The 18,978-nt window shown below is 45.3% G+C and overlaps 1 protein-coding gene across 5 annotated transcripts in view; it reads left to right on the top strand.

Moving 5' to 3' along the window:
* Rubicon (run domain Beclin-1-interacting and cysteine-rich domain-containing protein rubicon) overlaps positions 1–18,978 on the top strand; it is a 461,889-nt gene that overhangs the window by 225,295 nt on the left and 217,616 nt on the right. For all 5 annotated transcript variants that reach the window (XM_070531460.1, XM_070531458.1, XM_070531457.1 and 2 more), the window contains one exon: positions 12,382–12,496. In XM_070531460.1, the coding sequence (XP_070387561.1) occupies positions 12,382–12,496 (115 nt within the window). The remainder of the gene's footprint in view (positions 1–12,381; positions 12,497–18,978) is intronic.

Below are 18,978 nucleotides of genomic sequence, written 5' to 3'. Positions count from 1 at the left end.
TGCCATCGACCACCTCACGTGGTAAACTGACGCTTTATGTCTGTTATCTGCTACAGCAAAAGACATCAGTTTTATCCTTCAAAACCTGATCTTAATGCATTGAGCGCCTCGAGAATTACTTAGTGACCACTGTCGCGTTTTTCTCTCTGACGTCATTACAGTATTGCTAAAGAAGTGTCACATCATTCCCTGCACTACCACGGCATATCATCCGCAAATGAATAGGATGACAGAGTGTTCTAATCATACCCTTGGTGACATGTTGGCCATGTTTGTTTCATCTGACCACTCGAACTGGGGTCGGATTCCGCCAATACTGCCACAAAAAGCACTGCTCGGTTCTGACCTTTCTCCTTTACAGACATGAACCTTCATGCAACATGGACACAATTCTACTTTACGGGCCGGATGCTTCACAGTCAACGACTGTTTCCCAAGCAGCTGCATGTGCCGAAGAATGTCGTCAGATCGCTCGCTCAATCTTTCGTTCACATCCCAGGACCAGTGGTGCCAAAAGCATCACCACGATGCATCTACTATGGCTACATGCTTTGATCCCGACTCGCTGACCTGGTTGTGGGTCCCGTATACTCCTCCGGGCCTTTCCACCAAGCTGCTCTCCAAGCACCACGGTCGCTATCGGGTACTGCAACAAGCGTCAGCAGTTAATTACTTCATTGAGCCTATGGAAATGACTTCAGGCCAGCGACATGGCCATGAAATCGTCCACGGCTCCCTGCTCAAGCAGTATCACGACCATCCTGCCCCTAGGTTGCCAGGCGGCTCCTGTTTTGGTGGGGAGTGATTGTGCTGAAGGCACTGGCCACAGTGCTGGTGAAAGTATAAGAAGATGACAAGAAGCGCTTGCTCACCTGCTTTGCCATAGCTCCGACTGATTTGTTTAGACCTACCGCTGAAAAGCTACATCAAGTGCTACTAGGCAAATACCCCCATTGCAATTTGTTGAGAATCTACAAGAACTAACCTTTTCAGATGCAAAAACTTTGTACGATAAGCACAGGAGCCACTGCGGCTGCTAGAAAAAGAACTGAGAACATAGTTTTCATGTTGCTGGATTGGGATCACCATCCTAAGCGACATAATTGTTTGAAGTAGGCTGTGGAATGAAGTTCAGGTTGTGGAGCTGCTAGCGTTTACAAAACCAGAAGCTTTTTGCTTAAAGAAAAAATTGTGGCCACTGACCAAGTCAAGGTGAAAAAACAACACACAGAGACGTTTCGGGACCCGTACGGGTTCCTTGATCACACTAAAAGCGGGCAAGAGCCGCAAGTCATTTTTATGCCAAAATGTGACGTAGGGAACCGGTGTAGTTAGAAGGAAGATTTCCATCAGTCCTGTTGATACTGTTGTCAGTAGTTTGAATAAATAAAGATTCTAACAAGAGTCGCATCATCGAATTCTTTTCCTTAGCTATTATAGCAGCGTTTTCCCAATCGATGCGGTGACTGCGATTATCGGCGTGTTCGGCAAGGGCGTTCGTAACTTTTTTCTTGTTGGAAAGGTCCCTTTGGTGCTCTTTTAATCTTCTCATGAACTGACTTAAACTTCAATTCATGTCACCCGGCTTGCCATAAGCAATCCATTGTCTCATCTCTCGTGACACGGGCCACATGCATCTGCTCAAGTGACCACGAAATGCAGAACGAACTGAAGAAAATTCGCCACGAATTATCCAGGAATGGGTACCCCAAGAACTTTATTAACAAAATGGAAGCCCGCGTCCTCCATCCAAAGCCGTCTCAAGGCAAGTTGTTCTAGAAACGCGCTGGCGTCCCATATGTTCCTGGCATCAGCGAAGCTCTAAGCCGCATATTCTCAAGATATGATCTCAGAATAGCCCACATGCCATCCAGCAAGCTGAGAAATCAGCTTGTTAACGTAAAGAATCGTCTTGAAAGCAAGAATTATCCCGGTGTCATATACAAGGTACCATGCGCAGACTGCAGCTGCAGCTACATCGGTGAAGCCGGCAAATTCACGAGAAGATTAAAAGAGCTTCAAAGGGACGTTTCCAACAAGCAAAAAGTCTCGAACGCCTTTGCCGAACACGCCGATAATCGCAGTCACTGCATCGATTGGGAAAACGCTGCTATAATAGCTAAGGAAAAGAATTCGATGACGTGACTCTTGTTAGAATCTTTATTTATTCAAACTACTGACAACAGTATCAACAGGACTGATGGAAATCTTCCTTCTAACTACACCCGTTCCCTACGCCACATTTTGGCATAAAAACGACTTGCGGCTCTTGCCCACTTTTAGTGTGATCAAGGAACCTGTACGGGTCCCGAAACGTCTCTGTGTGTTGTTTTTTCACCTTGACTTGGTCAGTGGCCACAATTTCTTCTTCATCATGTTACCTGACCAGACGAACTTTCGTCGAACTCTTGACTACTAAGCTTTTTGCTTGTCACTGCCAAAACTATAAATACGTTGTAGCTGCATTAGTAATTGATACTTAGTTCTACTGTTGAAAAATGGTCACGATAAGTGTTAAATAAAACACCTAGTCCAATAGGGCATATTTGAGGCGTATTTCTGAATTTGTAGACTTTGCATACTCTAATGGCTTCAATTTTGCATTATAACGTGCGTCCAGAATTGTTGCTTCCAAGCTTCATTAGTGAATTTTAGTTAATTGCGTGTTTAATGAAGGGAATTGTTCCTGTACCTAATGTCCACGTAGCATAAAACAAGCAGCACTTGCATAACTCACATATACCTCTGTATCTAAGTGACGACATTCTCATCCCTGATATGTGTAGTGTAGATAATTAAACAGTTACTTTGTGAGCCATTACCATTGCCTACTTTAAAAAGATGAAATGATATTGAGACTTGAACATTCACGCCTGTTTTACATGTAGTTGAAAACAACTTCGCCGTAGAAATTACTTAAGTCTGCAGGTTTTCCCACAAGCTAAAGACAGACAGCAGACTTCTGTGACTTTGCAGAATAATAGCCCAATTTCCAGCGAACCTGTCTTGTGTTATGAACTTAAAACATACTAAGCCCAGTTTAAAATGCTGCCCACATATAATGCTTTCAAGCACTCAAATGACCTTGTTTCTTCTCATTACATTAGTCTTTAAGCTGTTTCTTCATGTTACTGCATCAACTCGCCCATTTTTTCTTATTTATGCTTAAGGAAATTTTTGTTAAGGCTGTACTTCACCCATGCACATTTAACTTTGTGTGCACATCACCATAATGTTTCCCCTTCCAACCGAATTTGATTTCGTTTCCTTAGAGTTCTTGTAGGATGATAGGCTAAAACTCTACGCTATAAAAGAACAACACATTTAGAACTTTGCCTACACATCACCCATATTGTTCCCCCATATGCACGAAATATAGACAAGGTGACTCGTTTAGTTTGAGGCCACCAAAGGAGTCGCACATAACTCATGATAATAGGGAGAAAATGACAGTTTGGCGAAGTATGGGAGGGGCCTTTACCCTGCAGTAGGCGTAACCAGGCTGATGATGATGACAGTTCAATAATTATTTGCGAAACTCCTAATTATTCCAGAAACGTTAATATTTTGCTACACATTGCACATAACATGCCCCCAATTTGCACCAAATGTGAATACGATGTGATGTGAAGCCTTCTCAGGCCATTGGGAAGCGAAGCAAATAACAGCCACACGACGCATTTGAGTGCTCGATGAATTACATCGGCTGTTGTTACGAAGGCTGTAATTTATGAACACATATTTAACTATGCATCGCTCATGCACGGAAACTTCTACCAATCCATTTCTACTGATCCTAATGCACCTGCACGAGAGTTTTTGGACTATGGAAGCATCACTGACATGGAAGACAAGTTCAGTTTGTCAGATTTCTGGAGTTTTGCTTTCTTTGCTGAACTGCTTCAAGACTGCCGTGCGCCGCTATAAGGATATCCAGAATGTTCTAAAGGTCACAGTTCTTACCTGCAGGGTGTTGAAACCCTTTGGTTGGGATCGATTGCTGGTGGCCCTGCAGCAAGTCAAGTTTCATCCGAAAAGATGGCTTGAAGTCGGCCTTGGCATTGCTCTAGGGCTAGTTACTAGGATTAACATTTTATTTTATATCTCAAGAAATTTTTCACAGAAAATTTATATTTGCTGCAGTGTTGCATAGGTCCTATGCATTAAAAAGGTATATTTTGAAATGTTTTAAAGGTTTTTCTGTGCGAAGCAACAATGACATTTTTAAATACCTTTTCTTTATTTCTCCAAATGCTTGTTCAAGTATTTTCTTTTCAACTTCTTTTAATAAACATGTTGTTTTGAAATAGTATTGTTGGAAAGAAACTTTTTTCAATTGACAGTTTGAAAAAACCTCTAAGGTGGCTTTATTGCAAGGATATTTTCCAACCGAAAACTTTTGTTCACAGACTGCTTTTCCCGCTCTGAGTGCTTTCTGCTCATTCCAGCGAAGGCATACGAGCACCACAAAGGCTTTTCAAAAAATGTCTGCAGGAAAGTCCCACCGCATTATAAGCTCTGCGGTGTACAAAGAAAAAGGGAGAAATGAAATAAAGGAAAAGCAGGGAGGAGTGTTGAATGATAGGAATAGTTAATTCTGTGGCCAAGGTTATTTGGCTGGAAAATATACTTGCTCGTGCATGCATAGTAACATTTTTGCAAAGTGTCAATTTGATGGTATAGTACACTTTAGTATGAAGCATGCTCCGTCATAGAAAAGAAAATAATTACTAGACTACAGTCTCCGGACCTCCTCGGGGGTGGCCTAAGCTCAGGCCATGAATTTGCCAATTTTTTAAATAAAGTTATTACCACCACTATTCAAAACCTGCTGCTTTTCCCGCAGGCACGAAAGTGTTAACGGCTTTTTCGCAAATGCTGTAATTAACTGACACTATTTTAACCTTGCCGACACATCATGCATTATCTCTCCAATGCTAGTCATTGCTTGCTTGAAAGAAGTATTCAAGCTATTGAACTAGGAAGGCTTAGTAAGGATCAATAGCAAATATCTCAGCAACCTTAGATTTGCAGATGACATTGTCCTTTTCAGCAGCACTGGGGACGAGTTACAACAAATTATTGAGGACCTTAACAGAGAGAGTATAAGAGTGGTGTTGGAAAATTAATATGCAGAAGACAGATAGTGATCAATAGCTGGGCAAGAGAACAAGAACTCAGAATTGCCAGTCAGCCTCTACAGTCTGTGAAGGTGTACGTTTACCTAAGTCAATTACTCACAGGGGACCCTGATCATGAGAAGGAAATTTAGCGAAGAATAAAATTGTGGTTGGAGTGCATTCGACAAACAGTGTCAGATCCTGACTGGAAGCTTACCATTATCATTCAAAAGAAAGGTGTACAATCAAGGCATCCTACCAGTGCTGACATATGGGGCAGAAACTTGGAGACTAACAAAGAAGCTTGAAAACAAGTTAAGGACTGTGCAAAGAGCGATGGAACGAAGAAAGTTAGGTATAACGTTAAGAGACCAGAAGAGAGCGGCGTGGATTGGAGAGAAAACAGGGATAGCCGATATTCTAATTGTCATTAAGAGAAAGAAATGGAGCTGGGTAGGTTATGTAATGCATAGGTGAGATAGCTGGTAGAGCATGAAGGTTACAGAATGGGTGCCGAGAGAGGGGAAGTGCAGTCAAGGACAGCAGAAGACTAGGCAGGTGCTGAAATTCAAAAATTCACAGGCGCTAGTTGGAATCAGTTGGCGCAGGACAGGGGTAATTGGAGATTTCAGGGGGAGGCCTTCGTCATACAGTGGACATAAAATATGATGATGATGGTGGTTGTGGTAGTGGTGTGATGATGATGATGATGGTGGTGGTGGTGGTGGTTGTGGTGGTGGTGGTGTGATGATGATGATGATGATGATGATGATGATGATGATGATGATGCGTAATATGCCTTTCATTGCCTCAGAATGTCAACATTGAATTGAATTCTGGGACTTTATGTGCCAAAACCCCAATTTGATTATGAGGCATGCCATAAAATCCAGATTAATTTTCATGACCAGAGGATCTTTAACATGCCCCCAATGCACGGGACACAGGGGTTATTGCATTTTGACCCCAATTGAATGTAGCCGCTGCATATGGGATTTGATATCACAACTTCGGGCTTAGCAGTGTTACACCACGGCTGCTAGTCCACTACAGTGGGTAATGTCAATTTTGTGGCATGTTGAGTTCTTTCAGGACATCTTGCAAACTTCCTATGTGGTTTGTAAAATACACTTGTGAAACTTTAGGTAGGCTTCACACATAACATGGCCTCCAGTCTCTGCAAATATATAATTGCTGTAACCTTGGGTACTTTCTAGGCAACAGAGACACATGGTGAGAGTTTTATTTACGTCTCTACCCAAGCAAAAAGTGAATGTTTAGTAATTGTTTAGCCCAGGGCTCTAGCTCTCCGTTCAGTGAAGAGGGGGGGGTGAGGCCTCATAGGGCACTGAACAGTATAGCGCGCACACACTCACATGTGCTCACATATATATATTGCTACAGAATATGTAGAATATATTTTCAATGACGAAGAGCCAAACAGTGAGATGGTGACGACGACGATTGGAGGCTAGCACGGGCTGTTGCCTCTTGGCCAAGTGCAGTGTATTACGTTGTAAATATACTTGTATATAGCTTTACATCTGCGTCTTCTTATGTAATATATCTGGTGGAGATGGACGTTCTCTGTACCTCGTCATGGAGCTTCGCAGTGGACGATACATCGAGCCTTCCTTCATGGCTCTCGGTGATGACAACTCAACTCAGCCACTCCCGACACATGCTGCCACTTCGACGACCTACATCACTCTCCCTGCTCCTCGTGATCCTGGCGTATTCTCGGGCAAAAGTGGGGAAACGTCGAGGACTGGATCAGCCTGTACGAACACGTCAGCCGCAATAACCGATGGGACCCTACTATCATGTTCACCAACGGTCTTTTACCTCCCGGTCTTTTGATCCGGTCTTTTACCTCGGTGGCACACCTCGAGTTTGGTTTCAGACGTATGAAGATAAGCTCACCAGTTGGGATTCGCTTAACCAAAAGCTCAGAGACTTGCTCGGCAATCCCTACGGTCACCAACTTGCCGCGCAGAAGGCGCTTTCCAGCCTTGTGCAGACGTCAACAGAGCCCTATGTCGCGTACATTCAGGACATCTTGGCTCTGTGCCACGAAGTTGACGCACAGATGACTGAGTCAGACAATGCATCCCACATCCTCAAAGGCATTGCCGATGATGCCTACAACTTGCTCGTATTCAACAACGTGGTGACAGTGGATGCAGTTATAAAAGAAGTGCCGCCGCCTGGAACTCGCTAAAAGCCGACGTATCGACCAGCAATTTGCCCATTTGCCCAACACCCCAGCGACATCTTCCTATGCCGATGCTCCTCGTCCCAACAACACTGGCAATTGTACCAGGATCGTCCGGCATGAGATCGAGGCCTCCTATCTGGCTGCCTTCGACTCTAGCCCCACCAGCGCACCTGCAGTCACCGTTTCCCTGATCCAGGCAGTTGCCTGCCAGGAGTTCGCAAACATGGGTCTTCACACCATCTGCTCGGCCCATCGTCCTGACACCCACCCGGCTTCTTCGATTCCGCCCCGTTTTGGATCTTATTACCCACCAGATTTCCGCAACCCATCCGAATGGCGCACTGCTGACGACAAGCCCATTTGTTTTTACTGCTGTTGAATCGGGCACATTTCTTGGCACTGTCGCAGTTGCTGGAGTTCCCCGATCCGGTCTACTTATATACTTGCGACGCCCAGGTGGCCCTTCTCCTCCCTCTGCCGCACGCTCCGATAATGCCGCCACTGATTCTCCTGCGCTGAACCGTCCCTATTCTCATTCGCCTTCAGCCCAACGACGGCAATCTCGCTCTCCCCAGCCCCATCGCTCCTATTCGCCGACTCTCTTCAGACGCCGCTCCCAGCCGGAAAACTAGACGATGCAGCGCCTCGAGGTGACGCTGCATTGCTCCGTACGCCACCAAATCCTCAACTGACGTTGCCCACTCATCTGAACCTACTTGACATGCAAGTCGACGGTGTTTCTGTATCTGCTCTTATAGACACTGGGGCGCATTTGTCGATAATGAGAGCTGACTTTTGTAACTGCCTGAAGAAAATAATCACGCCCGCCACGACGCCTGTTGTCCGTGTTGCTGATGGTGGAACAGCCCCCGTAATTGATATGTGTGCCGCCCGTGTCTCCTTCGCCAATCGCTCCACAATCATGCTATTCAAAGTCATCGCCCACTGTCCCCACGACATCATCCTTGGCTTGGACTTCCTCTCTGCATATTCTGCTCTCATCGATTGTTCCGCCAGTACTCTCCGCCTTGACCTGCTTGTTCTGGATCCCGCTGAACCACACCCCAGTCGCCTCAGTTCCGTCGACTTCGTTCGCTTGCCACCTTCGGCACTGACTTACGTTGACTTAGTGTCTCCCCACCAGTGCCCGATGGTCACTACATCGCGGCTCCCATGCAAGACATTCTACTTACACAAGGGATCACAGTATACCTCATACCGTTTTATCTATTATGGCGAATTGCGTCTGCCTGCCAGTGGTCAATTTTGTCTTGACGACACAAGTGCTGTCACACTGGATGTCTCTGGCCCAGCTTTGCTCAGTCGAGGATCACTCAATAGCATCTATTGCAGTAGATGACAATTCAGACAATGCTCCTCTACCGTCGCAGTCAGCAACTTGTACGATCGCCGACTTACAGAAAATGATTGCGCCCGACATGCTGTCCAAGCACGTTCGTGCGCTCTACTGCGTTCTGTTTTCCTACCACGATATTTTTTACTTTAATGATCGTCCTTTGGCCCAAACTACAGCTGTTAAACATCGCATTAATACTGGCGATGACCCTAGTATTCATCGCTGCCCGTATCGAGTGTCACCTGCTGAGCATCAAGTTATTCACGTAGAAGTTCGCAAAATGCTTGCCAAGAACATTATAGAACTGTCATGTAATCCATGGGCATCACCTGTTGTACTGGTAAAAAAGAAGGATGGCTCATGGCACTTTTGCGTGGATTACCGGCACCTTAACAGGGTTACCAAAAAGGACGTGTATCCCCTACCTTGGATTGATGATGCCCTTGACTGCCTCCACGGTTCTCACTACTTCTCCTTTATTGACCTTCACTCCAGCTACTGGCAGATTGCCGTGGACGATCTCGACTGCTAGAAGACTGCTTTTGTAACACCGGACGGTCTTTATCAATTCAAAGTGATGCTGTTCGGTCTATGTAAGGCTCCTGCCACTTTTGAACGCATGATGGACTCCCTTCTTCATGTTTCATACGGTCGACGTGCCTGTGCTACTTGGACAACGTTATAGTATTCTCCGCAACGTTCGCTACGCACCTTGAGCGCCTCTCGGCAGTCCTGGATGTTTTTCGTCAAGCCGGTTTGCAACTTAACGCATCGAAGTGCCCATTCAACCGTCACCAGATTACCGTCCTTGGGCGTCTCACTGACACGAACGGAGTGCAACCGGACCCAGGCAAGATCCATGCTGTTACGCACTTCCCTGTTCTGCAGTGTGTCAAGGATGTGCGCAGCTTCATCGGCCTTTGTTCGCACTTCCGCCATCTCGTGAAAAATTTCGCGGCCATAGCACGACCACAAACCGAGCTTTTGTAGAAAGACGCCCCTTTCCAGTCGGGCGATGACGAGGCCTCTGCATTCACGCATCTAATCGACCTTCTCGCAATGCCTCCCGTTCTGGCCCATTTCGATCCTCTAAGAATATTCGTATACTGTCACCTACAAATCTGGCCTACTACACAAGGACACTGACTGCCTGTCTCGCTACCCGGTAAACGAGCCTGATGACGCCAACAGTAGTACTGCCAACGGCATTTTCTCTGTGTCTGCCTTTGCTAACATCTCCGATCAGCAGTACCGAGACCTATCGCTGCGAGCACTCATCGAGTGTTTGCGCTCTACACCTACCGACGCATCCGTTCGCCGATATGTCCTCCAGGGCGGCATTTGTACCGAAGGAACTTCCTCCCTGATGGATCTGATCTTCTTCTTGTCGTGCCAAAACATCTACGACAGACTGTGCTCTTTGAGATGCATGACGCACCCACTGCAGGACATCTTGGGGTAACCCGCACGTACGACCGCGTCCGCCGCCACCTCTATTGGCCTGGTCTCGCTCGCTCCGTCCGACGCTATGTTGCTGCCTGTGATCCCTGCCAGCATCGGAAAAGACCTCAGGTGCTACCTGCCGGTCATCTCCAGCCGATCACCGTCCCTGTGGAACCATTCTTTTGTGTTGAATTAGACCTCCTCGGTCCCTTTCCCACGTCATTCTCTGGGAACAAATGGGTAACCATCGCAACTGATTACGCCACTGCTACGCTATCATGCGGGCTCTCTCTACAGGTTGCGCCACTGACGTCGCGGACTTTCTCTTGCGTGACATTATCTTACTTCATGGTGCCCTGCGACAGCTGCTTACTGACCGTGGTCGTAACTTCCTCTCGAAAGTTATTGGCGACATTGTGCGTTCCTGCTCCACTCCACAAGCTGACTACCTCATACCATCCTCAAACCAGTGGCCTGACAGAGCGGTTAAACCGTACTCTTACCGATATGCTGTCCAAGTACATTTCCAAGGACCACCACAACTGGGACATTGCCCTTCCTTATGTCACATTTGCTTATAATTCTTCCCGGCATGACATCGCTGGATTTTCTCCATTTTATCACTCTACAGTCGCGAACCGACCTTGCCCCTTGACATGGCACTTCGTCCCGCTGCGATCTCAACAAGCGAGTATGCGTGTGACGCCATCGCCCTCGCCAACCATGCACACCAGCTTGCGCGTGCTTGACTGACGGACTCACAAACCACTCAGCAGTGTCAGTACAACGCCCGCCACCGTGACTTACAGTTTTCGCCTGGTGCGCTCATGCTCCTGTGGTCACCCTCTCGTCACGTCAGGCTTTCAGAATAGCTCCTTTCGCGATACACAGGGCCCTACCGCGTTGCTGCGCCAGGTGACGTCTGTGTCGTACGAAATTGCTCCTGTGAGCTCAACCTCATCATCTACTCTGGCATCTAGTGATTTCGTGCACATCATTAGGCTCAAGGCCTACTGCACTGCTTCCAAGTTCGGCCTTTAGTCACTCCAGGACGGCGCTTTTGTCGCCGGGGGTAGTGCTACGGAATAGTATTTCCAATGACGAAGAGGCGAGCAGTGAGAAGACGACGACGACGATTGGAGGCTAGCGCGGGCTGTCGCCTCTTGACCGAGTGCGGCGTATTACGTTGTAAATATACTTGTATATAGCTTTTCATCTGCGTCTTCTTACGTAACAATGTAATCAACCGATTAATTGTGACTAAATGTTTGTTTGAAAAATTGTAGCATAATAATTGCCCCGCAAAAGGCACTACTGGTAATAAAGTAACTTCCAGCACTTGTCGAGTGGGTGCTGCAGTACTACAGTTGACATGCCAAAGGGGGGCCGGGTACCGCCGTGCCTTGCCTCACTTTAAGCACTGGTTTAGCCCTTAATGACCCAACTGACTTTAAAATTTCCTGCTATTATCAGCATTTGCAGAAATTAAGTGAAAATATTAATTAATAAAAAGCAGAGCACATGTGCGCTAACAATACTAGAGCAAGCTCTTAGCTAATTGAAATAATTAACAAGTGAGAAGTTAAGGACAACATAAAAGAAACCTCAGATGTGGGTGACAGAAGTCTTGCAGTGACAAATTGAGGGGCAGGGGAGAGCGGGGTGGCACCACAGAGAAGGTACAATGCAGGGGGGAGGGGGCGGGGGGCTCTCGGCTCCCAAGCCCTTCTGCAGTCGGCACCTATGCCGTGAAAGTATATGATGATGGCACTTCGAAAAAGGCAAAAACGAACTCTCTGGTAGCTATGTTGTCAACCATTGTCATGGATACTGAGGTAGTATTGGCTCATGTCATCCTGTGCCTTTGAACATGCACTGGTACATTGCAGTGTCTCATAACACTCTAACACACATGATCCAAGAGACAGTAATTCTTTGTTGTCACCACATCCACTCATCTTCCAGTTGTGTAGCTTGCTCTGTGCATACTTTCATGCCTTGTGTAGAGTTTGCTGTGGTGTGTAGTATCTGACATGGATGGTGCTTGGCCAGACTCTGCTAGACATAGGAAGTCAATGCCTGGTAGCTTTCCAACCATTTCAGTTAGAGTTTGCAGTGTGCTCTCAGCTAAATAGTTTGTTATATTTGTTGGTAAGTAAGTTTTGCATTGTTGAAATGTGGTGTATGTATGGCACATCAACTATAATTTGGTTTATAAGTGACCTGTGGTTCTGATGTGGCAGGTGCTCCTCAGCCGAGGCAGTGGCCCTGAACCTGCTCAAACGCTTCTCAGAAAAGCAGCTACCCAAGGCCTCAGACCTGCAGTGGCTGGTGTCAGAGCAAGATGCGGCCCAGTCGGTATGTGCTCCTTTATTGAAACAGTTCAACACTGTACCGCATGTCCCAGTTAATGTTAGCCGAGCTATTTAAAGGAAATATGCTAAATAAACATGGTGCAAGATACGGTTCTAAGACCTATGGTGCTCCGTCGTCAAAGATGTGACGACCAAATGCTGTAGGTCTTGTAATCTTATATTGTACCGTGTATCTTAAATCTTGTTCTTTTTTTTTGATAGCTTGGCTAACGTTAGCTGGCACACCCAATATATTGATATAAGAAAGCTGAAGGAGGAGCTAAAATTATATTGTAGCTAAGCATGTACAAATTACACATACGCAGTAGCCGCCACAGACAGCCCTCTGCTCATGCAGCGCTTTATTTTCATATATGGTATTAGTGACGTCTGGTGAATGAGGACACACGCTACTCTGGTGCCATCTCGCAGCCATCGTCACCGCAAAGCCTCTCTTATGCAGCACTACGGTCTTCACCTCACGCTTTCGTCATAGCCTCCTCCTCTGCTTTCCGCCTCATAGTTCCACTGCACCCTCCTCCCCCGCTTCCCTCCTCGCACTCTCTTTGTTATCACCATCTTTCATCTTTGCTCCATGTTCACTCTTTCATCCTTCGCTGTGCTCGTTCACTTGGTTGCAAGGGCCAACGCCGACGCTCATCATTGGAACAGGTACCTAACAACTGCACTCTGAAAGACTGCAGCCATTGAGATTCCGCATATCGTGTGATGGTGCCTCCCGCACAGTTTCTCGTAATTTTCGCATTTACAACACTGGACTTTTCAGCACTTCTGGCAAGTAGCCAGCGCACGTGCAGCCACTCTTGGCTGTTGCCACTGCTGTCAGATCGGCCAGGGCGCCTGTATTTAAAGTGTACTAGAATACGGTTGAGTGGGCGAAGTGGCGTGGCGCACCCTAGCTGAGGCGTAAAACAATTAAAATTAGACTGAGAGTGCTGTGAGCAAACTAGATATTGGGGGTGTGTGCAATGTAGCAGCTTAAATGGGTGGGCACCTCTCTTCCAGGGCCGGTATAGCGTAAAACTATTCCAATCTGTTTTTGTGCCCACTTGGGCAAGGCTTGAGCCTTTTGACCTATCACGAAGTGCTAAGGGCAGATTTGGAATGAAAACAGATAAAAGTAGTTTTACGTTACACTGGCCCAGGGTCGATTGCAGCTCTCTTGGTCTGTGGTCACATATCATCATCATCATCATCATCATCATCATCATCAGCCTGTTTTATATCACCTGCAGGATGAAGGCCTCTCTCTGCAATCTCCAATTACTCCTGTCCTGCACCAATCAATTCCAACTAGCGCCCGCGAATTTCCTAATTTCATTGCTCCACCTTATCTCCTGCCATCCTCAACTGCATTTCCCTTTTCTTGGTACCCATTCCATAACCCTAATGGTCCAATAATTATCTAACTGGCGCATTACATTACCTGCCCAGCTCCATTTATTTCTGTTAATGTCAATTAAAAAATCGCTATACCCGTTTGCTTTCTGATCCAAACTTCCCTCTTTCTGTCTCTTAACGTTATGACTAGCAATCTTCGTTCCATCGCTCTTTGCATGGTCCTTAACATGTTCTTAAGCTTCTTTGTCAGTCTCCAAGTCTCTGCCCCATATGTCAGCACCAGTAAAATGCACTGATTGTACACCTTCCTTTTCAATGATAATGGTAAGCTTCCAGTCAGGAGCTGACAATGTCTGCCGTATGTGATCCAACCCACTTTTATTGTTCTATGAATTTTCTTCTCATGAGCAGGGTTCCCTGTGATTAATTGACTAAAGTAACCATACTCCTTCACAGACTCTAAAGGCTGACTGGCGATCCTGAACTCTTGTCCCCTGTCCTTGCTATTCATCATTATCTTTGTCTTCTGCATATTAATCTTCAACCCCACTCTTACACTCTCTCTGTTGAGGTCCTCAATAATTTGTTTTAACTCGCCTGCAGTGTTGCTGAATAGAACAATGAAATTGGCACACCGAAGGTTGCCGAGATATTTGCCGTCAATCCTTATTCCTAAGCCTTCCCAGTTTAATAGCTTGAATACTTCTTCCAAGCACACAGTGAATAGCATTGGAAAGATTGTGTCTCCCTGTCTGACCCCTCTCTTTATAGATATCTTCCTGCTTTTCTTGTGTAGAGTTAAGGTAGCTGTAGAGCCTCTGTAGATATTTCCCAAGTTATTTATGTAAGCAGTCTGTACTTTTTGATTATGTAATGCCTCTACGACTGCTGGTATCTCTACTGAATCAAATGCCTTTTCGTAATCTATGAGAGACATACAGAGAGGCTTATTGTACTCTGCCGATTTCTTGATAACCTGATTAATGACATGGATGTGATCCATTGTAGAGTATCCCTTCCTGAAACTAGTCTGTTCCCTTGGTTGACTAAAGTCCAGTGTTGCCCTTATTCTATTGGAAATTATCTTGGTGAATATTTTATATGATACTGGGAGTAAGCTAATGGGCCTATAATTTTTTTATTCTTTAACGTCTCACTTCTTGTGGATTAGTATAATGTTTGCCAGCTTATGGCTTACGTATATACCTTGGAAAATATCTACAGAGATTCCACAGCCACCTTAATTCTGCACAAGAAAACTAGGTAGATACCTATAAAGAAAGAGGTCAGACAAGGAGACACAATCTCTCCAATGCTATTCACGGCGTGCTTAGAAGAAGTATTCAAGCTATTAAACTAGGAAGGCTTAGGAGTAAGGATTGATGGCGAATACCTCAACAACCTTCGGTTTGCTGATGACATTGTTCTATTCAGCAACAATGCAGACAAGTTGCAACAAATGATCGATGACCTTAACAGGGAGAGCGTAAGAGTGGGGCTGAAGATTAATATCCAGAAGACAGAAGACAAAGATAATGATAAATAACCTGGCAAGGGAACAAGAGTTCAAGATCGCAAGTCAGCCTTTAGAGTCTGTGGAGGAGTACATTTACCTAGGTCAACTAATCACAGGGAACCCGGACCATGAGAAGGAAATTCACACAAGAATAAAAATGGGTTGGATCGCATATGGCAGACATTGTCAGCTCCTGACTGGGAGCTTACCGTTATCATTGAAAAGGAAAGTATACAATCAGTGCATTTTACCGGTGCTGACATATGGCGCAGAGACTTGGAGGCTCACATAGAAGCTTGAGAACAAGTTAAGGACCGCACAAAGAGCGATTGAACGAAGAATGCTAGGCAAAGCTTTAAGAGACAGAAAGAAAGCGGTTTAGATCAGACAGCAAATGGGTATAGACGATATTCTAATAGACATTAAGAGAAAAAAAATGGCGCTGGGCAGGTCATGTAATGCGCAGACTAGATAACCATTGGACCATTAGGGTGACAGAACGGGTACCAAGAGAAGGGAAGCGCAGTAGAGGACGGCAGAAGACTAGATGGTGCGACGAAATTAAGAAATTTGCGGGTGCTAGTTGGAATCGGTTGGCACAGGACAGGGGTAATTGGAGATCGCAGGGAGAGGCCTTCGTCCTGCAGTGGACGTAAATATGATGAAGATAATGATGATTATGATTGCACTCTCAAGTTCTCTGGCACCCTTGAAGTTGATAGACACTTCGTATAATGAGCCGCCACTTTTCCAGGCATTATGTCTCCTTCATCTTCGATTAAATCGACTGTTATTCCATCTTCTCCTGCCGCTTTTCCTCGTTTCATGTCTTGCAAGGCCCTTCTGACCTCATCGCTAGTTATAGGTGGAGTTTCTGTATCCTGTTCCTTGCTGGTTCTAATTGGGGTATCCTGACTCCTCTGCATACTCTACAGGTCAGCATATAATTATTCCACTGCTTTTACTATATCTTCGAGATTGCTGATGATATTACCCTGCTTATGTTTCAGTGCATACATCTTGGTTTGTCCTATGCCAAGTTTCTTTCTCGCTGATTTCAGGCTGCGTTCATTTTTTATGGCTTCTTCAGTCTTTCTCATGTTATAGTTTCGAGTATCACTTATTTTCACCTTCTTGATCAGCTTTGACAGTTCCGCGAATTCTAGCTTATGTCGAGTTAGACACTTTCATTCTTTGTCGTTTCTTTATTGGGTCCTTTGTCACTTCGGCAAGCTTGCCTACTGGTTGCCTTGGTGCCTTGCCTCCCACTTCAATTGCTGCCTCTGAAGCCAGCCTAGTTATGGTTTCATTCATTTCCTCTATGTCATCTTCATCTCTCTAAGGCTGGATATTTGTTTGCAAGTGCCAACCTGAATTGGTCTGCTTTTACCCTTACTGTCTCTGGGTTGACCTGTTTCTTCGTGACAAATTTTACTCTTTCTCTGTTCAAATTGAGGTGAATCCTAACCCTCACTAACCAATGATCACTGCACTTTACCCTATCTATCACTTCTACATCCTGCACTACGCTGGGATCAGCAGAAAGTATAAAATCAATTTCATTTCTTGTTTCACCATTAGGGCTTTCCAGGTCCACTTTCTGTTGCTACGCTTCTTGAAAAAGGTGTTCATTATTCTCAGCTTAATCCTTTCTGCGAATTCTACCAGCGTCTCTCCTCTAGTGTTCCTATTATCGACGTCGTAGTTGCCAATTGCTTGTTCACCAGCCTGCTTTTTTCCTACTTTTGCATTGAAGTCGCCCATTACTACAGCATACAGAGTTTGCACTTTTCTCATCGCTAATTGAACATCTTCATAAATCTGATCTACTTTATCATCATTGTGACTGAATGTTGGAGTGTGGGCTTGTACTACCTTTAAGCTATACCTCTTATTAAGTTTGATTATCGCTACTGCTATCCTCTCATTAATCCTTTAGAACTTGTCAATGTTGCCCGCTATGTCCTTATGCATTAGGAATCCAATCCTGTATCGCTTCTTATCTGGGAGACCTCTATAGCTGAGGACATGGCCGTTAATCAGCACTGTATAAGCTTCACCAGTTCTTCTAATCTCACTAGAGCCAACGATATCCCAAACAATGTCTGATAGTTCCTCAAGGAGTCCTGCTAAGCTAGCCTCACTTGAAAAAGTTCGGCTGTTAAAGGTTGCCAGGGTCAGTTTCCATTGGCGGCCTGTCCGGGTCCAGAGATTCTTAGCATCCTCTGCTGCATTACGGGTCTCACCACCGCCTTAGTCAGGTACTCCACAGCTGCTGGGGACTGAGAGCCATGGGTTAATTGTAGGAATCATGAAGGAAAGGGTGGCCGAATACCGCACCAGGGAGGCCAATTTCTGTTCTGGTGAGGTAGTGGCTTTGTTGAACTTTAGTGAATCTTCCTAATTTGGTTGCACCTGGATTAGTATAGCCCACTCGCTCTCGGCATCTTTTGCTGGGGAAAAAAAAAATCTTGTTATAAAAAAAATATCTTGGGCTATTTCAAAAGCTCGGACTCACTAATACAGGATGCATGTTTTTTGTTATTGCTACCACTAATTAAAAAATTACCTCGCCACCCCCCACCCTGCAAAAATGTATGTCCAGCAAAGCTGTTGAAAACCACTGCTACAACTGCTGACAGGGGCAGAGTGATTCAGAGGCTAGTAATTCAGAGTGATGGGAGTAATGGTGATTTTCGCAGCAAGCTGCCACTGGCCGTAAGGCCATTTCTTGCTGTTCCTCGTATTCATGCTGCTCCTTGGGAGTCCTAACTATATGTTGCCTACCCATAGCAGTGCAGCAAATGAAATCAGTTGCTGGGATGGTTCTTTTATATATGAAAGGCTAGTGATGTCATGTCGCAGGTTGCCGTCACCTCAGCGGCTTGCACAACAGTATCTTTACCAGGAAACGTATGCAGGGAGTGCTATGTGCTTCACATTGTTAGTAGGAGCGCCTTATTATCAATGATGTTTGAAAGTTGGGATGCATGTTTTGTTCTTGTTCTTTATTAAAACGAATGCTGTGCTGCGTGTTGTACACGTGATACCAAAGAATGTATGCATTCTTCGCTTCAGTCACTGAAGATTCTCTTGTTCATGAGGATGCGCCTTGAAAAATCCCGACCAACTAGAAGCCAACAGCTTCGCTGTAACATCTACAAACACTATTACCAAAATTTGCATGCATTGGACGGTTTCAGTATCAGTGTAATCTGCTTCAAAATTCACCTTAAGGCATTGCTTAAGACAGAACCAGCACAGTGCTCGTGTTGGTTTATTCTGTGTTCCGACATGGTTTCGAGTAGTGCTGCCATATTCCATTATTCCACCAAAATTCGTATTGTTCTGCTACAAACAGCTTCAAAATGAAATTTTGTCTGCTCTAAATTGTTTCAAAATTAAATTTAGTTCGTTAGGATTAGCCTGCTCTAAACTGCTTCAAAATGAAGTTTCGTCTGCTCCAAGCTACTCCAAACTATTCTAATACACAATTATATTTGCTGCAAAATTACTCCAAAATGACTTCGGGCAGCCCCACCCCTGGGCGAGTGATGACAGTATGCTAAAGTGGTAATAGCACGACAGCTCATTATGGTTCCATAGAG

This window comes from Dermacentor albipictus, chromosome 1 (genome assembly GCF_038994185.2).
Source record: "Dermacentor albipictus isolate Rhodes 1998 colony chromosome 1, USDA_Dalb.pri_finalv2, whole genome shotgun sequence".
NCBI lineage: Eukaryota > Metazoa > Arthropoda > Arachnida > Ixodida > Ixodidae > Dermacentor > Dermacentor albipictus.
This window is presented reverse-complemented; position numbering and strand designations above follow the sequence as displayed.